At 45.3% G+C, this 14059-nt stretch overlaps 1 protein-coding gene across 3 annotated transcripts in view; it reads right to left on the reverse strand.

The window, feature by feature from the left end:
• Nucleotides 1-14059, reverse strand: part of LOC124034663 (UPF0606 protein KIAA1549-like) — a 77333-nt gene that overhangs the window by 16585 nt on the left and 46689 nt on the right. For all 3 annotated transcript variants that reach the window (XR_006838610.1, XM_046348142.1, XM_046348134.1), the window contains exons 10-11: nucleotides 3073-3247; nucleotides 1724-1911 (exon numbers count right to left, since the gene is read on the reverse strand). Coding sequence is in view for 2 of the 3 variants with exons in the window: in XM_046348142.1 (XP_046204098.1) it covers nucleotides 1724-1911; nucleotides 3073-3247 (363 nt within the window). In the remaining variant the exon portion in view is untranslated. The remainder of the gene's footprint in view (nucleotides 1-1723; nucleotides 1912-3072; nucleotides 3248-14059) is intronic.

Genomic DNA, 14059 nt, shown 5'->3' on the forward strand with positions numbered 1-14059 from the left:
GAACTACAACCTTCTACTTTGTACCTTCCCCTTTCTCTCATCTTCCTCTTCCTCTTCTTCCCCCTCCTCTTCCTCCTCACTCTCAGTAATCATTATTTGCCTCTTGATTGGAAGAGGAGACCTTGATTCCCTGAACGATGATTCCCTGAAAGGTTGAGCGGACTGAACAGAAATAGAAAGAAGAAAAGAGATGGAAATGGAAAGAGGAGAGGTGTTACGTGATTGATGGATGGTAGAGGTCTTAGACTGAGGTAAGGAAGGATAGATGCTTGTACATATTAATCTGCATTTGCCTCATTCCAACTGGACAGAGATGTCAGAGGCTGAGGAAAAGATCAATCAGAGACAGGGTAACCCATAACAACAACACAGACAGACCAGGCAGTCTAATAATAGCAGAGCAGGACAGTATATGAGGGGCAGCATGTGTGTCTGTGTGATACCAGGAGGATAGACATTAGAAAGCCCCCAGCAGCAGCAGTAGTCAGAGCACATCCTGTCTGTCTGGATAGCAACAAGTGTGTATTATGCAGGGTGTCTCTGTGTGTGTGTGTCCATGTATGCGTGCGTGTGTGTTACTGTCAGCCAGGGGGATCTTGTAGAGCTGTGTGGAGCTGCAGTACTGTGGGAGCAGCCCTGGGCAAGAACACAGCTGCTGTGCCTTACTGCAGCGAGAGCCAATTACTGTTGGGCTGCCTGTCACATAGCGAGTATGTGATCCTCTCTCAAGCATGGGCTGCTGCCACATAGCGAGCATGTGATCCTCTCTCAAGCATGGGCTGCTGCCACATAGGGAGCCTGTGATCCTCTCTCAAGCATGGGCTGCTGCCACATAGGGAGCCTGTGATCCTCTCTCAAGCATGGGCTGCTGCCACATAGGGAGCCTGTGATCCTCTCTCAAGCATGGGCTGCTGCCACATAGGGAGCCTGTGATCCTCTCTCAAGCATGGGCTGCTGCCACATAGGGAGCCTGTGATCCTCTCCAGCATGAGACTGGATCACTGGCCGCAGGGGAGAGAGATAGTACTCTACTACTCTAAGCTCCCATACAGTACAGCCTATCAGCACAGCGGCTAATCCCACTTAAGTCACATTTTCACTTGGTCTCCCATTGACATCAATGGATGACTAAGTGAAAATTCGACTGAAGATGAAGTTAGGCTTCACCCCCACAGAGATCAAACCTGAGACCACCACAACTCCCCATAGTGTGAGAACTACAGCCCTCAAATAATAACAAGTAGGAGGTGAGGAATGCACTGCCAGGGAGATATAGAGGCCTGGATACAGATATGTCCTTAAGAGGGGAGATAACTGTATAACACAAACAGTGGAGAGACACAGAGGAGCCGACTGGCTGATAACACAAATCTCTCCATGCTGTGTGTGAAGGTAGAGGAGGAAAAATAGCTGTCAGTGTGAGAGATAACTAAAGTAACAATACACCACATACAGAGGTGCTGTAGATAGGCCAAAGAGGGATACATAGAGTTAGAGAAATGTTTAGAACAGAAAAGGCTGAAACTAATCCAACGCAGTCTGTGTACAATAGGCACATATAAAACAGTGGTTATGGACAGAGACAGGCAACATAACATGTAGGAGCCAACACATCCAGAGATGGAAAGATGATGGCAGCAGGTTAAAAGAGGGGAATAAACACAGAGAGAAACAGGGGACTAGGACCATGCTCTTGGTCCATCGTCCCTCCTCCTCTCCTCACCTTCTGTCTTTGCTGGACAGTGGTCATGGCGTCAGGCTGGAACTCCAACTTGTCGGTGCGACACAGCTTCCAGTAGAGGATGGAGATGATGACGATGACCACGCCTAGCGGCACCACCACGCCTATGATGATCCACATGCTGGTGTTCTCCGTGTCTGGAGGAGGGTACCCTGCCACCTTCTCCACAGCTACAGGAAAATGGCCATAGATACATCAATAATATATAACATGGCATACAACATTATGGAGTGTGTAATTACATGCGTGTGCATGTCGGTATGTCTTTGTCTGTGTGTGTGTGTGTGGGTGTGTGTATGCTTGCATGTGTGTATACTTCTGTCTGTGTCTACGTGTTTATGTCCCCATCCCCATCAGAATTCCAAACTTCCACTATCATGGTTCCTTTCTTTGTTACTCAGGTGTTGCTTATCAGTTCATTATGATTTCCCTTTTAAAAGAGGTGTGTTTTCTGTTCTTGTTCACAGAAGCTTGATTTCTGTTTCCTTGTGTGTCGCCTGAGTACGTTCTAGTCTTACTGTTGTTATTTATGTTTAAGTATTACTGTGATCCTGTTTCCTTATTTTATCTGTGAAGTATTTACGTAATCCGAAACCTTTGATTCCTCGTCTGATCCATTCTCTGCACCTTGGTCCAACTCCACCACGTCACATCCACACGGAGTTCATTCATAAACAGCTACAGTAGTTACACTGCATGCTACACACGGTGTTACACACATCTTACAGCGGTTCTGTTCTTCTGCAATTAAGGCTTGTCGTATCCCCTGGGAAAAACCTCACTTTTACATTTACATTTACATTTAAGTCATTTAGCAGACGCTCTTATCCAGAGCGACTTACAAATTGGTGCATTCACCTTATGACATCCAGTGGAACAGTCACTTGCCATAAGAGCAGGCTTAAAGCAGGGACAGAAGTCCCTTGAGGTGCTTCGACTCCTACATCTCCAACATAGATATATAATGAGGTGAAGCATTTGGCCCAGTGTATAGGATGAGGTAATCAGTTCAAACGCTGCCAAATAAACACCAACATATACTGAGCAATTAGTCTGTATACTTTTCATTTATTTACTGACCTTTGATCAGGAGCTCCAAAATCTTAATGAACACTATTCTGTGCCAATGAATGCACTGGTGCATGGATACAGTAGGGAGGAGGCACTCCATACATTAAAGCTGATTACTGTGTATACATTAGGGTCCTTCATACATATTCCAATTTAACTGAGCTCAGTTCCTTTCAACTCCAGTAAAGGTAGCGTGGGCAGGTAGACTTACCCTTTTTGTGCTGTCTTGCCATTTCTAACCACGCTAAGGCTCTACTTACGTGTAGCCAGGATGCCCTGTACTCTGTAGCCCAACACGATGGCTGCCCTTTGCACATCCAGTCTGTTCAGCATGTTGGCCGTGGTGATGGCAGGCAACCGCTGTCCTAGCTGGTCCACAAAGTACACCATATCCAGAGGGTGGTCCGCTCCCACCAGCCTGGTCGTACTCACAATCTGCAGGGAGATGTGTGTTACTGTTAACATCACAGTTCTAGACTAGAAAGCTTGCTGCGACAATGCCTGGTACTAGGGTTGCAACATGTCAGTAACTTTCCAAAAATGCCCCTGTTTTCCAGAAATCGTGGTTGGAAGATTCCTTCAATTATGAAGGAATAAACAGGAAATCCAGGAACCCTACAACCAGGATTTCTGTGAAAAACTGGGAATTTTGCGAAAGTTATTTGAATTTTGCAACCCCACCTGGTTTAATTTAACTGTTACCCAACAATTATTAAAAACAAAAAAAATACATTTTAAGTGAGAATCAGAATTGGTCTAAAGCAAAAAAAGAAAGGAAATTCACATGAGCACCACGATGCCTATTTCACCCATGCTGTACCAAGGTTTTCCAACACACAGCTTTGACCTACTACAGTAGAAACAGTTGAAGTTGGAAGTTTTCATACACATAGGTTGGAGTCATTAAAACGTTTTTCAACCACTGCACACATTTCTTGTTAACAAACTATAGTTTTGGCAAGTCGGTTAGGACATCTACTTTGTGCATGACACAAGTAATTCTAACAATTGTTTACAGACAGATTATTCCACTTATAATTCACTGTAACACAATTCCAGTGGGTTAGAAGTTTACATACACTAAGTTGACTGTGCCTTTAAACAGCTTGGAAAATTACAGAAAATGCGTCATGGCTTTAGAAGCTTCTGTTAGGATAATTGACATCATTTGAGTCAATTGGAGGTGTACCTGTGGATGTATTTCAAGGCCTGCCTTCAAACTCTGTGCCTCTTGGCTTGACATGATAGGAAAATCAAAAGAAATCAGCCAAGACCTCAGAAAAAAATGTAGACCTCCACAAGTCTGGTTCATCCTTGGGAGCATTTTCCCCCCAAAATTATGTTTTTATTTCACCTTTATTTAACCAGGTAGGCTAGTTGACAACAAGTTCTCATTTGCAACTGTGACCTGGCCAAGATAAAGCATAGCAGTGTGAACAGACAACACAGAGTTACACATGGAGTAAACAATTAACAAGTCAATAACACAGTAGAAAAAAAAGAATATACATTGTGTGCAAAAGGCATGAGGAAGTAGGCGAATAATTACAATTTTGCAGATGAACACTGGAGTGATAAATGATCAGATGGTCATGTACAGGTAGAGATATTGGTGTGCAAAAGAGCAGAAAAGTAAATAAATAAAAACAGTATGAGGATGAGGTAGGTCAAAATGGGTGGGCTATTTACCGATGGACTATGTACAGCTGCAGCGATCGGTTAGCTGCTCAGATAGCAGATGTTTGAAATTGGTGAGGGAGATAAAAATCTCAAACTTCAGCGATTTTTGCAATTCGTTCCAGTCACAGGCAGCAGAGAACTGGAACGAAAGGCGGCCAAATGAGGTGTTGGCTTTAGGGATGATCAGTGAGATACACCTGCTGCGTGTTGCCATCGTGACCAGTGAACTGAGATAAGGCGAAGCTTTACCTAGCATGGACTTGTAGATGACCTGGAGCCAGTGGGTCTGGCGACGAATATGTAGCGAGGGCCAGCCGACTAGAGCATACAGGTCGCTGTGGTGTGTGGTATAAGGTGCTTTAGTAACAAAACCGATGGCACTGTGATAAACTGCATCGTTTGCTGATTAGAGTGTTGGAAGCTATTTTTTAGATGACATCGCCGAAGTCGAGGATCGGTAGGATAGTCTGTTTTACTAGGGTAAGTTTGGCGGCGTGAGTGAAGGAGGCTTTGTTGCGGAATAGAAAGACGACTCTGGATTTGATTTTAGATTGGAGATGTTTGATATGAGTCTGGAAGGAGAGTTTACAGTCTAGCCAGACACCTAGGTACTTATAGATGTCCACATATTCTAGGTCGGAACCATCCAGGGTGGTGATGCTAGTCGGGCGTGTGGCTGCAGGCAGCGAACGGTTGAAAAGCATGCATTTGGTTTTACTAGCGTTTAAGAGCAGTTGGAGGCCACGGAAGGAGTGTCCAAGGACGGGCCGGAAGTATACAGAATGGTGTCGTCTGCGTAGAGGTGGATCAGGGAATCGCCCGCAGCAAGAGCAACATCATTGATATATACAGAGAAAAGAGTCGGCCCGAGAATTGAACCCTGTGGCACCCCCATAGAGACTGCCAGAGGACCGGACAGCATGCCCTCCGATTTGACACACTGAACTCTGTCTGCAAAGTAGTTGGTGAACCAGGCAAGGCAGTCATCAGAAAAACCGAGGCTACTGAGTCTGCCGATAAAAATATGGTGATTGACAGAGTCGAAATCCTTGGCAAGGTCGATGAAGACGGCTGCACAGTACTGTCTTTTATCGATGGCGGTTATGATATTGTTTAGTACCTTGAGCGTGGCTGAGGTGCACCCGTGACCGGCTCGGAAACCAGATTTCACAGCAGAGAAGGTACGGTGGGATTCGAGATGGTCAGTGACCTGTTTGTTGACTTGGCTTTCGAAGACCTTAGATAGGCAGGGCAGGATGGATATAGGTCTGTAACAGTTTGGGTCCAGGGTGTTTCCCCCTTTGAAGTGGGGGATGACTGTGGCAGCTTTCCAATCCTTGGGGATCTCAGACGATATGAAAGAGAGGTTGAACATGCTGGTAAAAGGTGTTGCGACAATGGCGGCGGATAGTTTCAGAAATAGAGGGTCCAGATTGTCAAGCCCAGCTGATTTGTACGGGTCCAGGTCCTGCAGCTCGTTCAGAACATCTGCTATCTGGATTTGGGTAAAGGAGAACCTGGAGAGGCTTGGGCGAGTAGCTGCGGGGGGAGCTGTTGGCCAAGGTTGGAGTAGGAGGAATAATTACAAAGGCCTGCTCACAGAAGTATTTTAGGGAGTGTTTGACAGTGATGAGGGGCGGTTGTTTGACTGCGGATCCGTAGCGGATACAGGCAATGAGGCAGTGATCGCTGAGATCCTGGTTGAAGACAGCGGAGGTGTATTTGGAGGGCCAGTTGGTCAGGATGACGTCTATGAGGGTGCCCTTGTTTACAGATTTAGGGTTGTACCTGGTGGGTTCCTTGATGATTTGTGTGAGATTGAGGGCATCTAGCTTAGATTGTAGGACTGCCGGGTTGTTTAGCATATCCCAGTTTAGGTCAACTAACAGAACAAACTCTGAAGCTAGATGGGGGGCGATCAATTCACAAATAGTGTCCAGGGCACAGCTGGGAGCTGAGGGGGGTCGGTAGCAGGAGGCTTCTGATGTTGACATGCATGAAACCAAGGCTTTTTTGATCACAGAAGTCAACAAATGAGGGTGACTGGGGACATGCAGGGCCTGGGTTTACGTCCACATCACCCGCGGAACAGAGGAGGAGTAGTATGAGGGTGCGGCTAAAGGCGATCAAAACTGGTCGCCTAGAGCGTTGGGGACAAAGAATAAAAGGAGCAGATTTCTGGGCATGGCTGAAATCCTGAAATGCCTGAAGGTACCATGTTCATTTGTACAAACAATAGTATGCAAGTATAAACACCATGGGACCATGCAGCCGTCATACCACTCAGGAAGGAGATGCATTCTGTCTCCTAGAGATGAACATATTTTGGTGCGAAAAGTGGTTTGCAACTGCGGTTTGCAACTGCTCATGGGGGGCAAAGATCGTACTTTTTGGAGAAATGTCCTCTGGTCTGATGAAACGAAAATAGAACTGTTTGGCCATAATGACCATCGTTATGTTTGGAGGAAAAGGGGGAGGCTTGAAAGCCGATGAATACCATCCCAACCGTGAAGCACGGGGTAGCAGCATCATGTGTGGGGGTGCTTTGCTGCAGGAGGGACTGGTGCACTTCACAAAATGGATGGCATCATGAGGACGGAAAATTATGTGGTTACATTGAAGCAACATCTCAAGACATCAGTCAGGAATAGAGGTTGACCAATTAATCAGAATGGCTGATTAATTAGGGCCGATTTCAAGTTTTCATAACAATCGTAAATCTGTGTTTTTGGGCGCCGATTTGTATTTTTTTTATACCTTTATTTAACTTGGCAAGTCAGTTAAGAGCACGTTCTTATTTTCAATGACAGCCTAGGAACGGTGGGTTAACTGCCTTGTTCAGGGGCAGAAAGACAGATTTTCATCTTGTCAGGTCGGGGGATCCAATCTTGCAACCTTACAGTTAACTAGTCCAACGCAATAACGACCTGCCTCTCTCTCATTGCACTCCACAAGGAGACTGCCTGTTACGCGAATGCAGTAAGCCAAGGTAAGTTGCCAGCTAGCATTAAACTTATCTTATAAAAAACAATCAATCATAATCATTAGTTAACTACACATGGTTGATGATATTACTAGTTATTATCTAGCGTGTCCTGCGTTGCATATAATCTGACTGAGCATACAAGCATACAAGTATCTAAGTATCTGACTGAGCGGTGGTAGGCAGAAGCAGGCGCGTAAACATTCATTGAAACAGCACTTTCGTGCGTTTTCCCAGCAGCTCTTCGTTGTGCGTCAAGCATTGCGCTGTTTATGATTACAAGCCTATCAACTCCCGAGATGAGGCTGGTGTAACCGCTGCTGCCAACACACTGACTCAACTCCAGCCACTTTAATAATGGGAATTGATGGGAAATGATGTAAAATATATCACTAGTCACTTTAAACAATGCTACCTAATATAATGTTTACATACCCTACATTATTCATCTCATATGTATATGTATATACTGTACTCTATATCATCTACTGCATCTTTATGTAATACATGTATCACTAGCCACTTTAACTATGCCACTTTGTTTACATACTCATCTCATATGTATATACTGCACTCAATACCATCTACTGAATCTTGTCTATGCCACTCTGTACCATCACTCATTCATATATCTTTATGTACATATTCTTTATCCCCTTACACTTGTGTCTATAAGGTAGTAGTTTTGGAATTGTTAGCTAGATTACTTGTTTTGCATTGTCCAAACTAGAAGCACAAGCATTTCGCTACACTCACATTAATATCTGCTAACCATGTGTATGTGACAAATAAAATTGGATTTGATTTGAATTGGCTAGCTAGTTCGCGCAAATAGCGTTTCAAACGTCACTCGCTCTGAGCCTTCTCGTAGTTGTTCCCCTTGTTCTGCATGGGTAACACTGCTTCTTCAATGGTGGCTGTTGTCGTTGTGTTGCTGGTTCGAGCCCAGGGAGGAGCGAGGAGAGAGATGGAAGCTATAGTATTACACTGGCAATACTAAACTGCCTATAAGAACATCCAATAGTCAAAGGTTAATGAAATACAAATGGTATAGAGGGAAATAGTCCTATAATTCCTATAATAACTACAACCTAAAACTTCTTACCTGGGAATATTGATGACTCATGTTAAAAGGAACCACCAGCTTTCATATGTTCTCATGTTTTGAGCAAGGAACTGAAACGTTAGCTTTCTTACATTGCACATATTGCACTTTTACTTTATTCTCAAACACTTTGTTTTTTGCATTATTTAAACCAAATTGAACATGTTTCATTATTTACTTCAGGCTAAATTGATTTTATTGATGTATTATATTAAGTTAAAATAAGTGTTCATTCAGTATTGTTGTAATTGTCATTCTTACAAGCATTTTTTTCTAAATAAATCGGCCGATTAATCGGCATCTTGGTTCTCCAGTGAAAATTCATAATCGGTTGACCTCTAATCAGGAAGTTAAAATTTAGTCGCAAATGCGTCTTCCAAATGGACAATGACCCCAAGCATACTTCCAAAGTTGTGGCAAAATGGCTTAAGGACAACAAAGTCAAAGTATTGGAGTGGCCATCACAAAGCCCTGACCTCAATCATATAGAACATTTGTGGGCAGAACTGAAAAAGCGTGTGCGAGCAAGGAGGCCTACAAACTTGACTCAGTTACACCAGCTCTGTCAGGAGGAATGGGCCAAAATTCACCCAACTCATTGTGGGAAGCCTGTGTAAGTCTACCCTAAATGTTTACCCAAAGTTAAACAATTTAAAGACAATGCTACCAAATACTAATTGAGTGTATGTAAACTTCTGACCCACGGGAATGAGATGAAAGAAATAAAAGCTGAAATAAATCACTCTCTCTATTATTATTCTGACATTTCACATTCTTAAATTAAAGTGGTGATCCTAATTGACCTAAGACAGGGAATGTTTTCTCGGATTTAAGTCAGGAACTGAAAAACTGAGTTTAATATATTTGGCTAAAGTGTACGTAAACTCCCGACTTCAACTGTATATATAGCCCCCACAATAATGTAGCAGTAGTCTTTAGAAGGGGTATTGGTGGATGTGACTGCAAACAGAGTTGGACTTGTACAGTGAGTCACATCAACTGGTAAAACCATTCAATATTATTCCTCGTGGTGAGCTCTCCATGAATCGCAACAGTGAGACTCATTATCGAGGGGTTGTAGTCTTTTCTACCCAGAGTCACACAGCTTTACTAATCAGGCTTTGCCTTTTGTGGTTCTCCACAGCACCTGCTCTACTCCCCTCTCCCCTCTCTTCACAACAACATTTAGGGGACAGGATAGGCCAGGGTATCCATGGCGACACCACCTATTCATCACAGGCCAGCTAATCAAAGACCAACCACCAAGTCTCTTTTTCTTTTTTTCCAAGTTCCGTTACTTGAATGCTGTGTCGCCAGTCACTAATAGCAGATAAATTATTAATTATCTCTCGCTCTCATTCTGCCTGGCAGCTGGAGTTATTATAAATGCAGAAATCTACTCTAGTTGTGGGGAGGGGTATGTTAACGGGCCCTGTGGACGGGGCAGAGAAGGTGCGATGGTCTACACGCAGGTGGGGGCTGTTAGTGATAAATATCATAGCACCTTCAGAGATCTGCTTCCCAGATCTCCACAGACCCACGGACGTTTAATGGATCGTGAATTAGCGGTGAACCTGTGTTCGGTATGGGCTATGATTAGAGTTCTAATAGAGTACCACATTATGAGTCATAATACCCATAAAACCTAGCAGTCAAACAGGGAAACGGTTCCAATCATTTTTGCACCATTCATTTTTCCCATAGGGGATTTTAGAATATACAGTATATGCAGTGACGATCTGGGCGAGATGACGAATCGAGGCAAAGGTAAGAATCTCTGGATCTAATGTTAGCTAAAAGTCATAAATAATAAATTGGCAATTTACAGCTGTAATCGCAGCAAAAGGTGGCTCTACAAAGTATTAACTTAAGGGGGCTGAATAATTTTGCACGCCCAATTTTTCCGTTTTTTATTTGTTAAAAAAGTTTGAAATATCCAATAAATGTCGTTCCACTTCAAGATTGTGTCCCACTTGTTGTTGATTCTTCACAAAAAAATACAGTTTTATATCTTTATGTTTGAAGCCTGAAATGTGGCGAAAGGTCGCAAAGTTCAAGGGGGCCGAATACTTTCGCAAGGCACTGTACATATGAGATGAGTATGTAAACAAAGTGGCATAGTTAAAGTGGCTAGTGATACATGCATTACATACAGATGTAGTAGATGATATAGAGTACAGTATATACATATGAGATGAGTATGTGAACAAAGTGGCATAGTTTAAAGTGGCTAGTGATACATGTATTACATAAGGATGCAGTAAATGATATAGAGTACATGATATACGTATGCATATGAGATGAATAATGTAGGGTATGTAAACATTATATTAGGTAGCATTGTTTAAAGTGGCTAGTGATATATTTTACATCATTTTCCATCAATTCCCATGATTAAAGTGGCTGGAGTTGAGTCAGTGTGTTGGCAGCAGCCACTCAATGTTAGTGGTGACTGTTTAACAGTCTGATGGCCTTGAGATAGAAGCTGTTTTTCAGTCTCTCAGTCCCAGCTTTGATGCACCTGTACTGACCTCGCCTTCTGGATGATAGCGGGGTGAACAGGCAGTGGCTCGGGTGGTTGTTGTCCTTGATGATCTTTATGGCCTTCCTGTAACATCGGGTGGTGTAGGTGTCCTGGTAGTTTGCCCCCGGTGATGCGTTGTGCAGACCTCACTACCCTTTGGAGAGCCTTACGGTTGTGGGCGGAGCAGTTGCCGTACCAGGCGGTGATACAGCCCGCCAGGATGCTCTCGATTGTGCATCTGTAGAAGTTTGTGAGTGCTTTTGGTGACAAGCCGAATTTCTTCAGCCTCCTGAGGTTGAAGAGGCGCTGCTGCTCCTTCTTCACGATGCTGTCTGTGTGAGTGGACCAATTCAATTTGTCTGTGATGTGTATGCCGAGGAACTTAAAACTTACTACCCTCTCCACTACTGTTCCATCGATGTGGATAGGGGGGTGTTCCCTCTGCTGTTTCCTGAAGTCCACAATCATCTCCTTAGTTTTGTTGACGTTGAGTGTGAGGTTATTTTCCTGACACCACACTCCGAGGGCCCTCACCTCCTCCCTGTAGGCCGTCTTGTCGTTGTTGGTAATCAAGCCTACCGCTGTTGTCGTCCGCAAACTTGATGATTGAGTTGGAGGCGTGCGTGGCCACGCAGTCGTGGGTGAACAGGGAGTACAGGAGAGGGCTCAGAACACACCCTTGTGGGGCCCCAGTGTTGAGGATCAGCGGGGTGGAGATGTTGCCTACCCTCACCACCTGGGGGCGGCCCGTCAGGAAGTCCAGTACCCAGTTGCACAGGGCGGGGTCGAGACCCAGGATCTCGAGCTTGGAGGGTACTATGGTGTTGAATGCCGAGCTGTAGTCGATGAACAGCATTCTCACATAGGTATTCCTCTTGTCCAGATGGGTTAGGGCAGTGTGCAGTGTGGTTGAGATTGCATCGTCTGTGGACCTATTTGGGCGGTAAGCAAATTGGAGTGGGTCTAGGGTGTCAGGTAGGGTGGAGGTGATATGGTCCTTGACTAGTCTCTCAAAGCACTTCATGATGACGGAAGTGAGTGCTACGGGGCGGTAGTCGTTAAGCTCAGTTACCTTAGCTTTCTTGGGAACAGGAACAATAGTGGCCCTCTTGAAGCATGTGGGAACAGCAGACTGGTATAGGGATTGATTGAATATGTCCGTGAACACACCGGCCAGCTGGTCTGCGCATGCTCTGAGGGCGCGGCTGGGGATGCCGTCTGGGCCTGCACCCTTGCGAGGGTTAACACGTTTAAATGTCCGCATGTTTTCGTTGCAGGCCGCGCATGTATTCGTTGCAGGCCGTGTCAGTGGCACTGTATTGTCCTCAAAGCGGGCAAAAAAAGTTATTTAGTCTGCCTGGGAGCAAGACATCCTGGTCCGTGACTGGGATGGTTTTCTTCTTGTAGTCCGTGATTGACTGTAGACCCTGCGACATACCTCTTGTGTCTGAGCCGTTGAATTGAGATTCTACTTTGTCTCTATACTGACGCTTAGCTTGTTTGATAGCCTTGCGGAGGGAATAGCTGCACTGTTTGTATTCGGTCATGTTACCAGTCACCTTGCCCTGAGTTTGAATAACAGACTGGAAGCTTCAAAAGGAGGGTGGGGCTTGGAATCATTGTTCTTCCTCTGTAACCATGGTTACCTGCAAGGAAACACGTGCAGTCATCATTGCTTTGCACAAAAAGGGCTTCACAGGCAAGGATATTGCTGCCAGTAAGATTGCACCTAAATCAACCATTTATCGAGAACTTCAAGGAGAGTGGTTCAATTGTTGTGAAGAAGGCTTCAGGGCACCTAAGAAAGTCCAGCAAGCGCCGTGACCGTCTCCTAAAGTTGATTCAGCTGTGGGATCGGGGTACCACCAGTACAGAGCTTGCTCAGGAATGGCAGCAGACAGGTGTGAGTGCATCTGCATGCACAGTGAGGCGAAGACTTTTGGAGGATGACCTGGTGTCAAGAAGGGCAGCAAAGAAGCCACTTCTCTCTGATATTCTGCAAAAGGTACAGGGATTGGAGTGCTGAGGACTGGGGTAAAGTAATTTCACAGAACAGGGCTCCGGGCAGCCGAGCGGAAATGGAGGAAAACTCGCCTCCCTGCGGACCTGGCATCCTTTCACTCCATCCTCTCTACATTTTCCTCCTCTGTCTCTGCTGCTAAAGCCACTTTCTACCACGCTAAATTCCAAGCATCTGCCTCTAACCCTAGGAAGCTCTTTGCCACCTTCTCCTCCCTCCTGAATCCTCCCCCCCCCCCTCCTCCCTCTCTGCAGACGACTTCGTCAACCATTTTGAAAAGAAGGTCGACGACATCCGATCCTCGTTTGCAAAGTCAAACGACACCGCTGGTTCTGCTCACACTGCCCTACCCTGTGCTCTGACCTCTTTCTCCCCTCTCTCTCCAGATGAAATCTCGCGTCTTGTGACGGCCGGCCGCCCAACAACCTGCCCGCTTGACCCTATCCCCTCCCCTCTTCTCCAGACCATTTCCGGAGACCTTCTCCCTTACCTCACCTCGCTCATCAACTCATCCCTGACCGCTGGCTACGACCCTTCCGTCTTCAAGAGAGCGAGAGTTGCACCCCTTCTGAAAAAACCTACACTCGATCCCTCCGATGTCAACAATTACAGACCAGTATCCCTTCTTTCTTTTCTCTCCAAAACTCTCGAACGTGCCGTCCTTGGCCAGCTCTCCCGCTATCTCTCTCTGAATGATCTTCTTGATCCAAATCAGTCAGGTTTCAAGACTAGTCATTCAACTGAGACTGCTCTCCTCTGTATCACGGAGGCGCTCCGCACTGCTAAAGCTAACTCTCTCTCCTCTGCTCTCATCCTTCTAGATCTATCGGCTGCCTTCGATACTGTGAACCATCAGATCCTCCTCTCCACCCTCTCCGAGTTGGGCATCTCCGGCGCGGCCCACGCTTGGATTGCGTCCTACCTGACAGGTCGCT

This window comes from Oncorhynchus gorbuscha, linkage group LG01, assembly GCF_021184085.1.
Source record: "Oncorhynchus gorbuscha isolate QuinsamMale2020 ecotype Even-year linkage group LG01, OgorEven_v1.0, whole genome shotgun sequence".
NCBI lineage: Eukaryota > Metazoa > Chordata > Actinopteri > Salmoniformes > Salmonidae > Oncorhynchus > Oncorhynchus gorbuscha.